Source organism: Schistocerca americana, chromosome 2 (genome assembly GCF_021461395.2).
Source record: "Schistocerca americana isolate TAMUIC-IGC-003095 chromosome 2, iqSchAmer2.1, whole genome shotgun sequence".
Taxonomy (NCBI): Eukaryota; Metazoa; Arthropoda; class Insecta; order Orthoptera; family Acrididae; genus Schistocerca; species Schistocerca americana.
Genome location: NC_060120.1, coordinates 371,438,036 through 371,453,939, shown reverse-complemented (window position 1 = coordinate 371,453,939; position 15,904 = coordinate 371,438,036). Strand labels below are relative to the sequence as shown.

General features: G+C 40.4%; 1 protein-coding gene across 1 annotated transcript in view; it reads left to right on the top strand.

The window, feature by feature from the left end:
- Positions 1 to 15,904, top strand: part of LOC124595563 — a 208,434-nt gene that overhangs the window by 30,086 nt on the left and 162,444 nt on the right. The window contains exon 2 of the mRNA XM_047134347.1: positions 4,732 to 4,821. Within this exon, the coding sequence (XP_046990303.1) occupies positions 4,732 to 4,821 (90 nt within the window). The remainder of the gene's footprint in view (positions 1 to 4,731; positions 4,822 to 15,904) is intronic.

The following is a 15,904-nucleotide window of genomic DNA, read 5'->3' as shown; positions in this document are numbered from 1 at the left end:
AGGTTCGAATCCTGCTTCGGGCATGGATGTGTGTGATGTCCTTAGGTTAGTTAGGTTTAAGTAGTTCTAAGCTCTGGGGGACTGATGACCACAGATATTAAGTCCCATAGTGCTCAGAGCCATTTGAACCATTTGTTAACAATATTAGCTTATTCCCAAGAATGGGCAGCTTTCATTCAGTTAATACTCGGCAGGAATCAAACCTGCATTTGGATCGGACTTCCTTAACTCTTGTGCAGAAAGGTGTGCAGCATACTGCTGCATCCATTTTCAATAAGCTACCACTCTAATTCAATAATCTTAGCAGTCATTCACGCTCATCAAATCGAAACTGAAGAGTTTCCTCATGGCTCACTCCTTCTATTCTGTCGAGGACTTCCTTGAAAAATTAAGCTGATTCTTGTTGTATTGTTTGCGTTTACTTAATCTTATGGATTGTCTGTTTTCGGGTTCATAAACATTTTACTTTTATCTGCTATTACTTTTATGTTGTAATTTCATGTACTGACACATTCCACGCCCTTGGAGATTTGCTCCTCAATTTGGTCCTACGGAACTTGACATGTAAATAAAATAAAAGCAACAAAGACGTGCAGAACGACGAATGACTTACAAGAACAATAAAATGAATGGTATCTATGGAATTCTTCATCTCTCTTTCAACAGTGAAGGTAGTCAATTTAAGATTGAATATGTTTGCCCCTTGGTGCTCTGAGGGAAGATAAAAGTTTAATGTCTTCAATGCCGATAGACGGACAGAGCCTCGGAACGGAGGAGGACTGGGAAGTAATTCGGCTTTATCCATTTCAGAGGAATTACACCGTCAAAAATTGATCACCGCGACGTGACATCTCGTTGTTAACGGGTCATCATCATCAGTTTTCTGCTATATTAGCACGTCCCCTGCGTCTCTATTACATGTGACCTATTGCTTCAATAGATCATCCGTCATCTGCAATCTCTTCCTACTTCGCCTGCTCTTTCTTTCCGCATACTCTTCTGTTTTTATAAGCCCCTCCTTCATTATTAATATACATTCAATCCAGTTTCGTTTCCTTCTTTTTGTTACGCCCAGTAATTGTCTTTGTTCTCCCATTCTTCTCAGTACCTTTTCATTTTCACTTCATCTGTCCAATTCATGTTTTCCATCCTCCACCATGTCCACATTTCTAAAGCTTTCAGCCTTATTCTACCCTTCTTTCTCAGTGCCCAAGTTTCAGCGCCATACAAGAAGACACTCCATACAAAACATTTTATTCGCCATTTTCCTAAATCTTTGTCCACTTTGCTACAGAAAATTCTTCTTTTTTATATAAAATTACCGAATAACACAAAAATAGTCTCAACTCAGCGAGTAGCAGCATCCACAAGTTTCTTTGGGTATGCCATATCCATCTAAACCAATTCATTATTGATTAGCCCAGAAGAGTTAACGAACTGCGCTTTCCCAAACAATCCCAGACATTTTCTGTGGAATTAAGTTCGCGTGAATTATCGGGTCAGCTGGCGTGCGATAGGGAACCTGAGTTGCTGTAAAACCAGGAACGTAATCGTGCAGCCCTGTTAACACAGCTGTTCTAATCTCGGAGGGGCGGGAGTGTCCTCCGAATACTCATGAAGTTTTAGAATAAAAGGCAATACGCGGTAACCGAGAACGTAGCACTAAAGATCCTAGCTCATTCTAAAGGTAACCTGAAAAAGTAATGGTACGAGAAACACCCCAAAACATTACAGAACCACCTCCAGTCTTAACTACACGCTCTACACGCTACGAGTTAAACTCATCATTCTGCCTTTGATACACTCGACGCCTTATATCGATCGAAAAGAGGTACAAACGTAACTCGTCGGACTATACTATAGGCCTGTAGTCAGCTACCGTCCAGATTCTGTGTTTGGCCGACTGAAAACGTGTAACCATGTGCCTCTATGAGCAATGGACTTTGCGAGATGTCCGATTCCAAATGTCCACTGCATGCAATTCGCATCGAAGTGTTCGCTCCAAAATTAATTGAGATGGACCAGCATTAACTGCAACAATTCCTACTGGATTTGTCGCTGACAAGTCGTGATACGGTTCCATCCGTTAGGATTCTTTTTTTGTGCTCACTGTTCTCAAAACTTGTTACATGGTTCCTTATAGACACGTTGGCTAGTCCACGTTGATACAACAAATCGCGCAACTTCCTCCACCGTGTAATCATGGGAAAGTTCAAACACGGAACTTCCTTCCTACCGCTCTGCCACGTCTCCATGTCGTACGTCTGTACGTCTGATCCGTACAACTGCCATGTTAACTTCACCAGTTGATGGTCATATGACCGCCTGGTACTAAACCTACATTATGCTAACTTCATCAGTTGAGGGTCATATGACCGCCTGGTACTAAATCTACATCATCTACAGCACTCCAAATCAATCATTGTGTTCTTATAAGGAGGTGAAAAATATTTTGTACCGCGAGATTATTTTCGCAGTTACCTTATACCATTTAGGGGATAATTTGGAAAACTTAAATCTTCGTAACTGTACACTCATTTGAAGCCCGTTTCCTCCGAATGCAAGCGCAGTGTGCTCAGCACTGCATCACATGATCCAGGGTGTTACTATTCTCGAAATTCTTCTACTCCTAAAAAGTTTTCGATAGTGTTGAGCCACAGTCACGCAATATTTTTTGAAAGAGTAAACGGCCGTTTGTGTATTACTATATTTATCTTCTCTAGTATCTAGATTATGCCATTACCATGTACCTCAAGTACAGTGCTAAAATCTAGAACATGCAAATAGTAAAACACATAGCAAACAATTGAAAATTTAAAAAATATATTAGATGCATACTGAAGTAAAATTACGAGATATTCCCTTACTTCCTAGACCATTAACATGTCATATCTGTTAAGGTAGTCCAAAGCACCTAAACAAGATTAACACAGGTCTTTTAAGATGTAACTGTAAAAGGATGTAGACTCTGAAAGACATAGTAAACATAAATGTATCACAGATATAAGTTTATACGTGTTAGGAGTCATCTGACCGCGTGTGGTTATCTTTGGACGCATCATTGTGAATAATTATCTTTGTATTTATGTGTAACATCAGATACATACGTAGCATGAAGAAACCGAAGGCGGTAAGCAACAGATGAAATAAAGTACAGAAGCAAATGAATTGCAGTTAATGATACAGTAAACGCCAGTAATAATGCAAACAAGTACTAAATATAATAATATGAATGAAAAAAGCTGAGGAGGGGGGCGGGAAAGTGAGGGGTGGAAATGAGGGGAAAAGAAATGCGAGTAGATATTATTTATTATGTGAAGGTCGTATAAGATTAAGAAAAGGAAGAAGGTATAGGGTGTGACTGAAATGGCAAGAGTTGGTGGAGGTGATTGGAGAGGGAGAGGCGCCCATGCTATAGAGGACAGTTAGTGGAATGGATAAGTAGGAAATCTAGTGTTGGAAGTAGGTACATGTAGTGGGGAAGGGTAGAGGGGGGTGTAGGAGTGGGGTGTTTCGAGGAGAGAAACAGCATGAGAAACATAAATGAATATTTGATTGAGTGTTAAAAAATGGGTAGATCAGAATGATGGGGGGAGGGGGGGAGAAGATTTGAGATGTGGAGGGGGGGGGGGGCGGGGTCAAGAAATAACGACGGTCAGAGCGAATAACAAGGAATTGAAATCTCAGGCGGGTGCAGGAAGAAACTACAATGGACATTACAATGTACAAAGAATTGAAGAAATGGGGGTAGGGGGTAGGAGAATAATCCAGTGGATTGGATTATTGTTACACACTGTAGTCATGATGGAAAGAGGGGGGGGGGGGCGATGAGAACTCGTGGAGCGGTTGGAGAACTGGCACACATGCAGAATGAAGTTTAAGAAGACAGACAAATGGGGCAGGTGAAGAAAAAGGAGGGTAGGAAAGGGGGGAGGGCACAGTGGTGATGGATAGCTGGGGGGGGGGGGGGCCAAAGGAGGGGAAGGTATAACATGGGACTGCAGCCACACTGCAGCATCCAAGTGTGAATGCGAAATAAAATACAAGAAAGGGAAAATATGTAGCACCCATAATACGCTTACAGGAATTTAATAAAGCGTTATTAATTATATGGCGTGGGGTAATTGCTCCTTAGTAAGTAAACACATCTAAAGAAAATAACTTGGGTTCAGCAAAGCATACTGCATCCATGTGCATGTGCGCCACATCTTATTAACAATAGATGCAGCTCTAAATACTACAAGGATGTTTACTTGGAGCAGGGACTTTCCTAGATGTGTAGCAGGTACAATGGAGCTTAAGAATTTTCAGTTCCTTACTGTGTGTATTACTATTTGCATGTTCCAGTTTTTAGCATTGTACTTGATAATGGTATAAAAGTCGAAATCTGGGTTGTACAGAACATAAATACAGTAATACACAGTCAAATCGCGGTTACTCTTTCTTCTATTCGTCTTTGAGTAACCCAATAGCCAAAGAAGCCTATACATCTGCAAAAGTGGGAAGCACTGTTAAGGTGCGGGCAAGGATTATGAATTTAATTAAACTTCTTTTGAAAAAACTTAATACCCAAGATCGCATTCAATGCTAGTTATTCCTGATGATCAGTTTTTCAATAAAGCTCTTTCCCTGTTTAATTGTTCAATTTCACCAAAATCTTCTGAGGTTACATGATCAGTCTCCACGTGGATCATGGGAGTCATTAACCGAAATTGCACCTTTCTCTTTCAGGGTCCGCACTCTGCCTACAAACTCTAAATGAGGTCCAACAGTCGGCAAGCTGCTGTTCGCGGAGGCACAAGATGCAGCTCGTTGGAGAAGGTACGTACCCTGGCTTGCTGTCTGAAGCGCCGCCGAGACCGAAGATGAGGTTTCAGGGTACCACAGCTCATGTGAGGTGTAAGCTGGGTTCCTGATGTCACACTGGCACCAAATTTCACCACAATTCTGCCCAAAGCTGTCATGGACGTTTCGCACGATACCAAGGCCATCACATCCCCTCTTACTCATATTTCACAACTTCTTTTTACGACTCTGCAATAGACGTCAGAACCGCGACACGCTTACGGGTGGCAGATAAAAACTTTTCAGACACACCGCCGCTCAGAGGCGACACGGAAAGCCCTCTAGAGATGGCGTAAGGGGCGTAAATGAAACCGCGCCTTCCTTTTGGACGTTGATTCCCACACATTCCGACAGTTCGCAGTGCGATGAGCAACAGCACTATGTATTTGACAATCTTTGCCACTGTTAACAACCTTAGGTGCAGTTGCCTACCCTCAGGTGCTAGAGCAGTCGCGAGATGCAATTCAGCTGAACGAATGTCGAAGTCTCTGACAGAAAATTTTTAATGTCCTCAACAAAGGTGGGTGCGTGGCACGGAGGATGTTGCCGAACTAGCGAGTCTTCGAGGGACACTTTACTGCTTTATTTACGTACTCCTCTCACTAGGAAACAAGTCGAACTGAAGTTTGATGACAGATATAGTACATCATTACATGCTGCTTCGGCAGAGTTCATCAACGGTAGTGGCTGGCGAGTGATGCCCTCTTGTCTCTCAGTCACCCCATGACAAGGTGTTTTCATGGCGTGAGAGGCCTAGGTATCGTGATAGCCAGCGCAACAGTCGAACATCCTCCCTACCGAGGAAGGTCGACATCGAGGAAGGTCGAGACGGCAAAGGCAACATACAGTCTTGCGTATCTTGTTGACAACACCAAGGAGTCCTCGAAGATAGGGCAAAGTCACAGGCCTTAATATGTAATAAATGTAGCATCTGCCGCTACCAGCTATGTTAACTGCAGGTAATCGTGTTGTTTACACAATGGTGCCACATACCATCACGCTTTGGGGCTGTTCGAGCATGACGATGACAAATACAGTCTGGGAACGTTCGTTCTCCTCGGTACCTCCACACACGGATACATTCGTCGTGACGCAGCACGCAAAACTGAGACACGTCTGAAGAGACGACGTGGTGCCACTCCTGTGTCCATTGTTAGATGTACAAAGAAGAAATTACCTAACATTATACAACAGCGGCTGCTGGCGAAAGATGTTAGAACTGTTGACTAGTCACGTGTACTGAAACTACGCTCGAAAACCTGTATGCAGTGACTCACGCAAAAGGTGGCAAACGGCCATGCTGGATGCTCCTATCAGATCGCGCAGACCGAGCGAGTAGCGGAAATTCAGTCGACAGGCTGCATGACAGTTACAGTAGTCAAACACGAATCTTTGCGCCTCTTGTGTGGTTCAACTAAGAGAGAAATGTTCCTGCATACTCGGCCCTCAGTGTGGATCCAGAGAGCACATGTCCTGGAAACTCGATTACTTTCCATTATTTATGCCACAAAGTGTCATGTCTCATGAGATTCAAGAAAACAAGCAGTAATGGTCACACAACACTACCAGCGAAAAAAGGCTGTGTGTTATTTACCAGTAGGGTAACAAGCTGACTCACTAATGGAGTTTCGGCTTTCTACTCGTAGTCAGCTGTATATGTGCAAGCTATTTTATTTCCAGTAGCATGCAATACACGATGGAGGAATCTTGTCATGTTGAGTGTGATTATTCGAATGATGTGAACAGGCAAGAACTGCATAGATAACACTGTGTGCTTCACTAATCTGATATCATCGATGGCTGATGACGCGAAACTAGGTTCAGATTCCTGGTGACCATCTTAAACTTTTCACTCTGGGAATAGCGCACACGCGGTCTGGTGACACAAACTGACCAAGAAACAGCGAAATTGACGCGTTCTGCTACAATGACGTCAAATCGAGTGGCTACCAATATGCTGGGAGCCACACGACGTATATTGTTAATTATTAGACTTTTAGTTCATAACGATGGCTGCTAAGAGGAAAAAGCAGACGTCAAATTTATGATTCATACTATAGAAAAATATTCAAATAGTAATGTAAACACATTGTTTTCATTCAGAGACTTTTGTGTCTAGAGGATAGGGTACCTAAAAACAAATGATTTATTTTGATCAGTATTTCAGCCTAGTGACTGATTTTACAAACGCATGAAGAGGTGGTACACCAGAGACCACCATAAGCTGTTCCAAAATTTTCTCCAGCTTTTGTGGTTGCTGAACATGAGAATTTGTAAATATTTCAACTTTTACATGTGTAAGTGTTGCATAGCATACTAGAGCTATCTGCAGTATACTATTAAATCTATACCTACGCAGTTCTGTGACAAGTGAAATTCTATATATTTTGAAAACTGGTTACATAACGCGTGAACGATTAAACCATACTGCGTCGGTCGTACACTACGTTGCGCTTTGAAACAGGGGGTCTTTTACCAGGGAACATGAGGTATTTACAAATTTATTGAATTTCGTTAATGTATTAACAATTTTACGTGCTTTGAAAGCGGGAACTTGTGTTAGTTACAAGCAGCTTCAGTTTCAAAGTGTATTTACCTTTTAACAAATTTTTGATAGTGTTTGTTCTTAATTTTATTTCACTTACTGATTATTGGTAGTAGAGCAAAATGAAACGGTTGACTAGATACGGTATTGGTCAGCTTTTCTCTGTTCAATGCTTTTAAATTTCGATAGAATATTTGCTCCTCGGTACATATAGATTGGAGCATTTTCTTGCATTTGGAGAAAACCATAATTTTCCAGAATAATTTTTGTAATTTCACAAACAGAGTGCAGCAAATGAATGCCATTATTTAAAAGTCGAATAAGACATAGAGCTAGAGGTGAAAATCTGAAAACTGCTCCAAGGTACACCACTCTCCCCTACTACTGTCTTTTTATTCACTAAGAATTTACAGATACGATGATCGAAGTAAACGGAAAATAAAACACATGATAATTCGAATGAGGAGTAACACAAAGTTATTCAGTGAAAACAATACAACGTGTTTCTTTCTGAAGATCATTTAAACTGAGATTTTCCCCCTAAATAAACAGTTTAGTTCATTTTAATTTATAAGTTCAATCAAAGCAGATGTTCCGAGAGTGTCACATTTTGATTAAAGTAGTCTGCAGTTATCAAGTATAAATTAATTGCCGTGCTTCTGAAGAGTACTACTTACATTAACAGTACGTGATGACTCGCAACACGCCGAGGATCGCGCTACACTTCCTATGGAGAGTTTGCTTATTTGTCGTGAGACTCACAACCTAGAAGTGGTTGATAGAACACAGTATGTGGTTGTGGGCGTTGCGTTGCAGCACCTGCTGTCAGTTTTTAGTATGGTTATCCCGAAGTTTTGAACAGTCGGAAACAATTATTCTGCTGCATACTGTCCTACCGGGATACTGATCCTAAGCGGATGTTACAAAATGCATGAATGAAGCTAGCACATTATTTTCAAACGATGGCAAAAGCAGTTTGATCTGTTTTACTGCAGTTAAAAGTAATGTCATTATTAAAAATACCTTTCAACTTGACACTCTAACCTATGACAAAAATAATTTTATCAGATTTGCACTCAGGAAAAGTGACACATTTTACAAGAAGGGAGACCCGTGTCTGAAGTTCTGAAATGTTCCTTGTTGGTAATTCAACTATCGCGTTTTCTCGTAAGCTCCTTCATAAATGAGCATGAATTTGTTGTTTGCATCGAGAACAAGCAACGCAATTGAGAAATAAAATGTTTGTAGGGGAATGAATTTGCACATGTATTTAGAAAATTCCATTTGTGTTCAAGAAGTTTCTTGGACATTATCATCAAATCGTCGGGTAAGGTGGTCTCAAACAGCTGTCCAAACAGTGGCGGCTTGAACGAAGTTACGATTTACCGCTAAGAGCCGCTGATAAAATACCTCTATTTAACAACCAGTTTTGGTCTACGGATCATGTACAGGTTCATGAAAGTCCTTACAACACCGTTCTAGGTGATATAAAATCAATGGCGTCACACAATAAAATCGATAAATTTGTCACTGTTTTCACCTCGTAATAGAAATTAAATCTTCAGTCATAAAATGTGTCAAACAGTTCACTCGTTCATTCTATGTTAATAACGCTACGATCGGAGTTTGTAGAATGCCTCGCATCATAGCGTTATTGCTGATTATTGATAAAACGTGAATGAGTGAACTGTTTGGCACGTTTTATGATATAAATTATATTACTACGTGACAACAGTGACAAACTCATGGATTTTGTATCGCTTAGTACGATGTTGTAAATGCTGTTGATGGTCCATGGTCCGAAACTGTTTGTTCCGCAAAGAGATTTTATCAGCAGCTCTTGGCGATAAATGACGACGTTCTTCGAATATTTACGAACGGGGGGTACTACCTTCTTAGAACTGGCTGCGTGCTTTGTAGTTTTGCTGAGGTAGCTTAAAAGGGTACCTGTATCTTGTTTTAGACCCTTCTGCTTCAGTTCCTGGTTCTTATTCAGATTTTATATCTTAGTTTTCGGATCACACTTTTTGCCATATGTCACGGACTTTTGGAAGCTAACCTGATTCTTATTAGAAATAGGGGAAGCTTTGGTTTATCCCAGTGGCACCGTCTGCAACGTCATCTGAAGTCTACATGAAGATTTACTTATATTTCACCTATGAATTATTTGAAAAGTGCAACGCAAATTAATACTGACACCTCAGAGCGACGATCCAGGGAATGGGTTTTATTAAACATTCGTTTCTCAGGCAAGCCTCTTTACATTAGAGCTTTCACGGGGGATGTAGGAAAACGGTGTAGTGCACATGGAGGGAGGAGAATGAAGAGTGAATTATAGTCCATTAAACAAAAATTTATTAGCTACACATATATTCTGTCTTGATTCAAACTTGGTCTACCAGGAACAATCATATTAACATGGTTCCTTAAGATGGGTATGAATTTCCCTTCAACATTCTTTACGTTTCATATCAGGAAAGGGCCTTTGTCCCTGACAGGAAATGAATACTCTTGACACTGCAATAACCTCTGAACACTGCAACACACAACTCTCCGATGAGGTTGCCAAGATTTGCATACCAACATGCGCTATCATTAAAGATGGATCTCAAATCGCACAAGAACCTAAGTCCATCATACTGACTAAAGCTCCAATAATTCCAATAAAATCCAAGCTATCATTATTTTCTCTGACTTGTGAGTATTCATTCTGGTCGGGAAATTCGGCACACGTAAATTTGGATATATACAACCACGTACTGATTCCAGTCGGAAAGAAGAGCGGTTACTGAATTTTAGGATGATAATTTGATGAATCTAAGAAATAAATATTCACTTCACACGATACCAACAAGCTTTACTTCTCTTGGTTGTTAATTTAAGAAAAAGTGAGAATTACCTACATCGAAAAACGAAATGTTTAACGAATCTGATCTAAACTGAAACTTGGACCTAGTGTTCCGCGGAGTGCACGATCCGCTCGCCATGCCAGCATCAAGTACAATGTCCTCTTTAAACCCTCTAGTTTCCCACGTTAGCCGCCATTGTCCGGGGCATCGTTACAAAGTGAACGGTGGCGGACCAACTGCAGAAAGTGTCAGCAGGGCGCCGTGCATTTACCCAGTCGGGAGGACGCTAAATAGAGGCACGACGGCTTTGTTCTGGACTCACTTCCGTTAACCGAAGAAAATTTTTAACAGAGTTCGCTAGCAAATATCCATGACTTTTCGCACTGGCACGCTTTTGCAAGTGCAAACATTACAAAAAAAAAAAAAAAAAAAAGGGTAGGATGCCTGTTGTCCTCGGGCAAATCGGGACACAAGCAATATTTGAACAAGATTCAACAGAAAGTTCCGAAGACTATACAAAAAGAAGTAAGAATAACTTCCCTGATCACTACTGGTAAACCTGCACATCCAACTACCCGCACATCCACACACTGAAGAGGCTTTTCTTGGAGTGGCTTATCGGAAAAGAGTAAAACAGGTTGCTGATGAGAAAAATAAAAATAAGAATCGATAAAAATTAGTCCCTACGCAGTCCTTCTTCTAGTACAGAAATACAATAACAAAAAATAGGTGACCAGTCTGCTAGTCTAATTCAGAGTAGCTACGAATTACAAAGACAAATACATGACAACTGACTAAAAGAGGTCCCTATCATCACACCAATCCTAGAGAGAATAATTATGCTGGAATAGCTATCACAATACGACAGCAGGAACTAGCATATATATTTTTCATTTTTTTATTTATGATGAAATAGTAACGGTGACACAGAGGGCAATTGCTACCCCTGTGTTCATTATAGATTATTTCAAGCACTCATTAGTGGATAAACATGAATTATTTAAACTTTATAGAACAAAATGAATTGATTAATATTTTACATAAATTATACATGAGTCATTTCCGTTAAAAGGAAAACGCTAGTAAATCATTCTTGTATTCACCTGGGCTATACATGATCTGCAAACAGATATCAATATGCAAAAGCAAAACTTTATTAATTTCATAATTACTTAAAACAAAGATTAACAAATTTTACAAAATTTACCTCAGGCTCAACGAACCTCTTATTGCAATAAGTCAATGATTATAGTCAAGAGGCTAGATAGTAAATGACACGTTAATGTCTGTGTGTCTATATCTCATTAGCATGTGTCGCAGTAGAAACATATATAATGGCATGATAAATTGTACTCCATGCTTATTTTTGAATAATACAAGTTTACGAAAACCTCTGAATGAAATTGCCAATGTGGATCACAAGACCACAGTATTAATTGAAAATGCATAGAAACAGCGTCCTCATATGGCTGGTATCGCACAAAACGTAAAACACTTTGATCTACCTGAAGACCCGGCCGTTGTGACCGAGCGGCTCTAGGCGCTTCACTCTGGAACCGCGCGACCGCTACGGTCGCAGGTTCGAGTCCTGCCTCGGGCATGGATGTGTGAGACGTCCTTAGATTAGTTACGTTTAAGTAGTTCTAAGTTCTAGGGGACTGATGACCTCAGATGTTAAGTCCCATAGTGCTCAGAACCATTTGAACCATTTTTGATCTACTTGAAGATTTTCGTAAGAATACATTTTGCACTATAATGTGAGACACATCGCATTCTTTCACTTGTTTTTATACCATCAAACTGTTCACACGAACATCACATCAATAAACAGAGGGGAGACGATAAAATTTTTATTATGGTTGACATCTCTTCTTACGCCAAAACTGGGATGGCAGTCATTGAAAGAAAGTAAACTCACTGGAGATACGGCATCCACATAATCTTACTCATCACTCCCATACATAGATAATTAAGAGTTTGTTTTTTTTGTAATTTCCACGGGATTATCTTCATTACGAAGAAATGTCCTTTGAGATACCACACAAATGATACTCTCTGGAGTATTGCGTTCATGACACCTGCAGTTCAAAGGTTCGTGATTTGTCTAGGAGCTGACTGATATCAGTCCACAGTCGTTAATCTCACTGATACGTTCTCTTCGTTTTTAATTGATAAAGTTTCTATTTTTGTTACTGAAGGCGAAAGATATTTAACCAGTGTTCATGAGAAAGCTCATTAGTAATCCTTTCATAACACGTGCACAAATGTATACCACACCAAGGTAAAATATGTCTCGAGTCCATAGTGGGCTTCTCCCAATGACAGCAAATGGGCTTTTTAGATGGTGCTTCCTCACAACAAACCACAGCTTACAAGTTCCTCAGGTATTGCTTCCACTAAGAGCTTGCACGCGAGCCACAGACAGCGATGGTGGACGGTCGGTCGGCCAGTGTGTGACGCCATGAGCGGGTCTGTTGGGCGACGCTTATTGTGAAGCGCTCCTGCGGCAACATGAACAGAAAGCTGGCAGTCGCCAAAGCAGCAGGTATCCCCTTGAGGCAAGCTAGAGCGTCGTCTGCAGTGACCACTGAGGGCAGCTGATGGCAGGTAGTGTGAGGACAGTTGACAGCAGGTAATGCTGCCCTCGTGGCGCCAAGAGATTGAAAATGGGTCCAGTGGAGAGCCTTCCTTGTCACTAGGTATGAATGGTTGTGTGTTGTTCCACCTGGCTCCGGTAGGCCACGAGAGTCTTAGTTGGTCTAGGTGTTTTTCCCCACTGTAGTGTAAAATTCTTCATAACATACAACAGGTTTCTTAGTCTATATACTAGAGGCACACTCTTATCTTATCCATTTTTCTGCAGTGTAATATACACTGTTATCTTCCTGCTACAAAAAATTACTTTCTTAGACAGACATTTCAGTGATATTCTTAATAACTATTTGTACATGAAAAATATTGATATTTAGGTTGGTGAGCCCCATTTAGGATAAGGAAAGGTTAACAAAATTTATAAAAACTATCACCATGATGCAACTTGCATTCAGTCCATGTACAAGAATGCAACAACAACAAAACTATGGGAGAATTTTACTATGCCGTTAGGCATGACCGCCGACAGTAGGGGGTCGTTCTTTCCTTATAATTACTCAGTCATGGCATTACCATATATTTCACTACCTGATGCACAAAGTACTATTTGTCCACTGCTAACTACCATACCTTCTTTCGATTATCTGAATGTACAAATAAGTTCATAACTGTCCAACACTGTTTGACACAGGACAAATCACAATAGCCAAAAAAGCCAAAAACTGGGCTACTCAGTACATACAAAATTACATTCAAATGAAAAACATTATATCCACACCATAAATTTCTTCTTTTCCATTAGTCTATTGTATCTGATGCTTTCCCAAAATATGATCTGCTCACAGGAACTATATACTTGATCATTCATAACATAGAAATGATAATGTAACACGATTTTCATATCTATGTCCATTCTGACGTAACAACATACAAAGCTTTGCCCACGATGGACATCACAAATATTGCTGCAGGCGTTGGCACGCCTCACTCATTTGAAATATGCTTTTCCGTTAATGTACACTCCGTCTTTTGATCTTGGTAACCTCTCTTATGATCTGGATTGGTTCACATCCTTCAATCTCTCACTACAATTCAGTACACACAAATCTCTCATCTAACATGTTTAGGGAATCTTCAAATTACATTCTCATTAGTGGTCACTTAATCTAAGCATCTCTGAAAAAGCATGAACACCAGCTACAAGTTTCTAATTGTTCCAGTCCTACAACTTACATCTGCTCTTACAGGCATGCACCTCCACTCTTTCACTCTAGCAGGCAGTTCACTCTAGCAGGCAATTACCTCTGCTTCTACAATGGCAGGCACTTACCTCTGTTGCTCAAATAGTACAGCTGTTCTATAACAACAGGCGCTTCACACCCGACAATCCATGACTGACAATCCATCCATGACTGATATTTCCATTTCAGGAATCCCTCTCGAGACTTCCACCAAACTTCCTGTTCACAACTCAATCAGTCTATCTCACAGAATGTAAAATGTAGAACATCCCACTTTTCACAACATGTATCAGATATCAAGACAACAAATAATCATATCATTTTCTGTTATTTTCTAGGATAAAAAATAGCAACTACTGAACAATAAACAACAGAGATAAAGTAACTCAAACTGACTGTAGATGTTTCAGATACCCCAGACAGTTATTCTCCAGACTCTCACACATCAATTGACCCTCAGTACTTCTTAAGATCGACCACACAATGTATGCTACAAGATTTTTTCGTGCGAAGCGTCCCTACCTCAGCCACATTTTGGTGGCTAATTCTATGGACCTGAAATCGTCCACTGCATACGTTAAAAAATTTTTTCTACATAAGTATTGTGCCGTAACCAACATCTTGTTACCTTCTTCCATGTGTATGACACGAAACCCGCCTTTCTGACGGTTTTTCTAGCTCTGTGATGCTCACTGTATATGTTCAATTACCAAGCGAATAATTTCGGATTTCCTAGCTAACTAATTCATTGACCTTATCAGCATCTTACAAGTTTCTTCATTATGCTTACTGCCAGATTTGATGCGGAGTGGTATCAAGATGCATTAATTGTTGCAATCTTGTTTTGTATCCATCTTCGTGATCAGAACTGTGGTCCATTATCTGATGTGACCTTGCATACTTTTCAACTTATCTTAGAAAGCACTCGACAAATATATAAATAACTTATGAGAATGTAGCCAGGGGACATCGTTGACAACCAGTATCCCCACCACACAAAACACACACACACACACACACACACACACACACACACGCACACGCACACGCAGGCACAACGCACCCCACTCACCCCCCCCCCCCCCCGCCCCACACGCACACACACACACACACACACACACACACACACACACACACACACACACACACACACACACATATATATATATATATATATATATATATATATATATATATATATATATTAGTGCTGTCACACGATCATAGATGACTGACGTCAAAAGTCATCGATAGTGAAAACTAATGATAAATGAATGTGGTAGCATTAACTCCGTTCATCTGGTTTTCTTCAAAGGGGCAGAACAAGATACCACACAGAATTTAAGCAAGAAGCTCCATCTTTATTTGTAAGATTACTTCTAATTTAATTCCAAGTGCTTCCTTTATAACACGTTCCCAATAACTGGAAGTGCATGCCAGAATCTCCGTGTTGTTATATTCCATAGGATGCCTGGTGCCAAGATATAGGATGCCTGGTGCCAAGATAATGTTCTGCAATATCGGATTTGCTAAACTGTTGTGTGTGTGATGCTTTTGCTCAGTACACTAGTCGTCGACAATCCTGAGAGTCTGACCGATATATGACAGGCCACAACTGCAAGGAATACAGTAGACACCACATTAAACAAACCAAGATCATAACTTACAGGGCCTAAAAGGACCCTAGTCTTGGATGGTGTCTAAAATTACTTTTCACATATTTCTGCAAAAAACGACCAATCCTGTCAGAAACACTCCCTGCATACGGTAAAAAGGCCATTTGACTGTGATCCATCTTGGTTTTATCATCATTCACCTGGGGCATGGTTGGT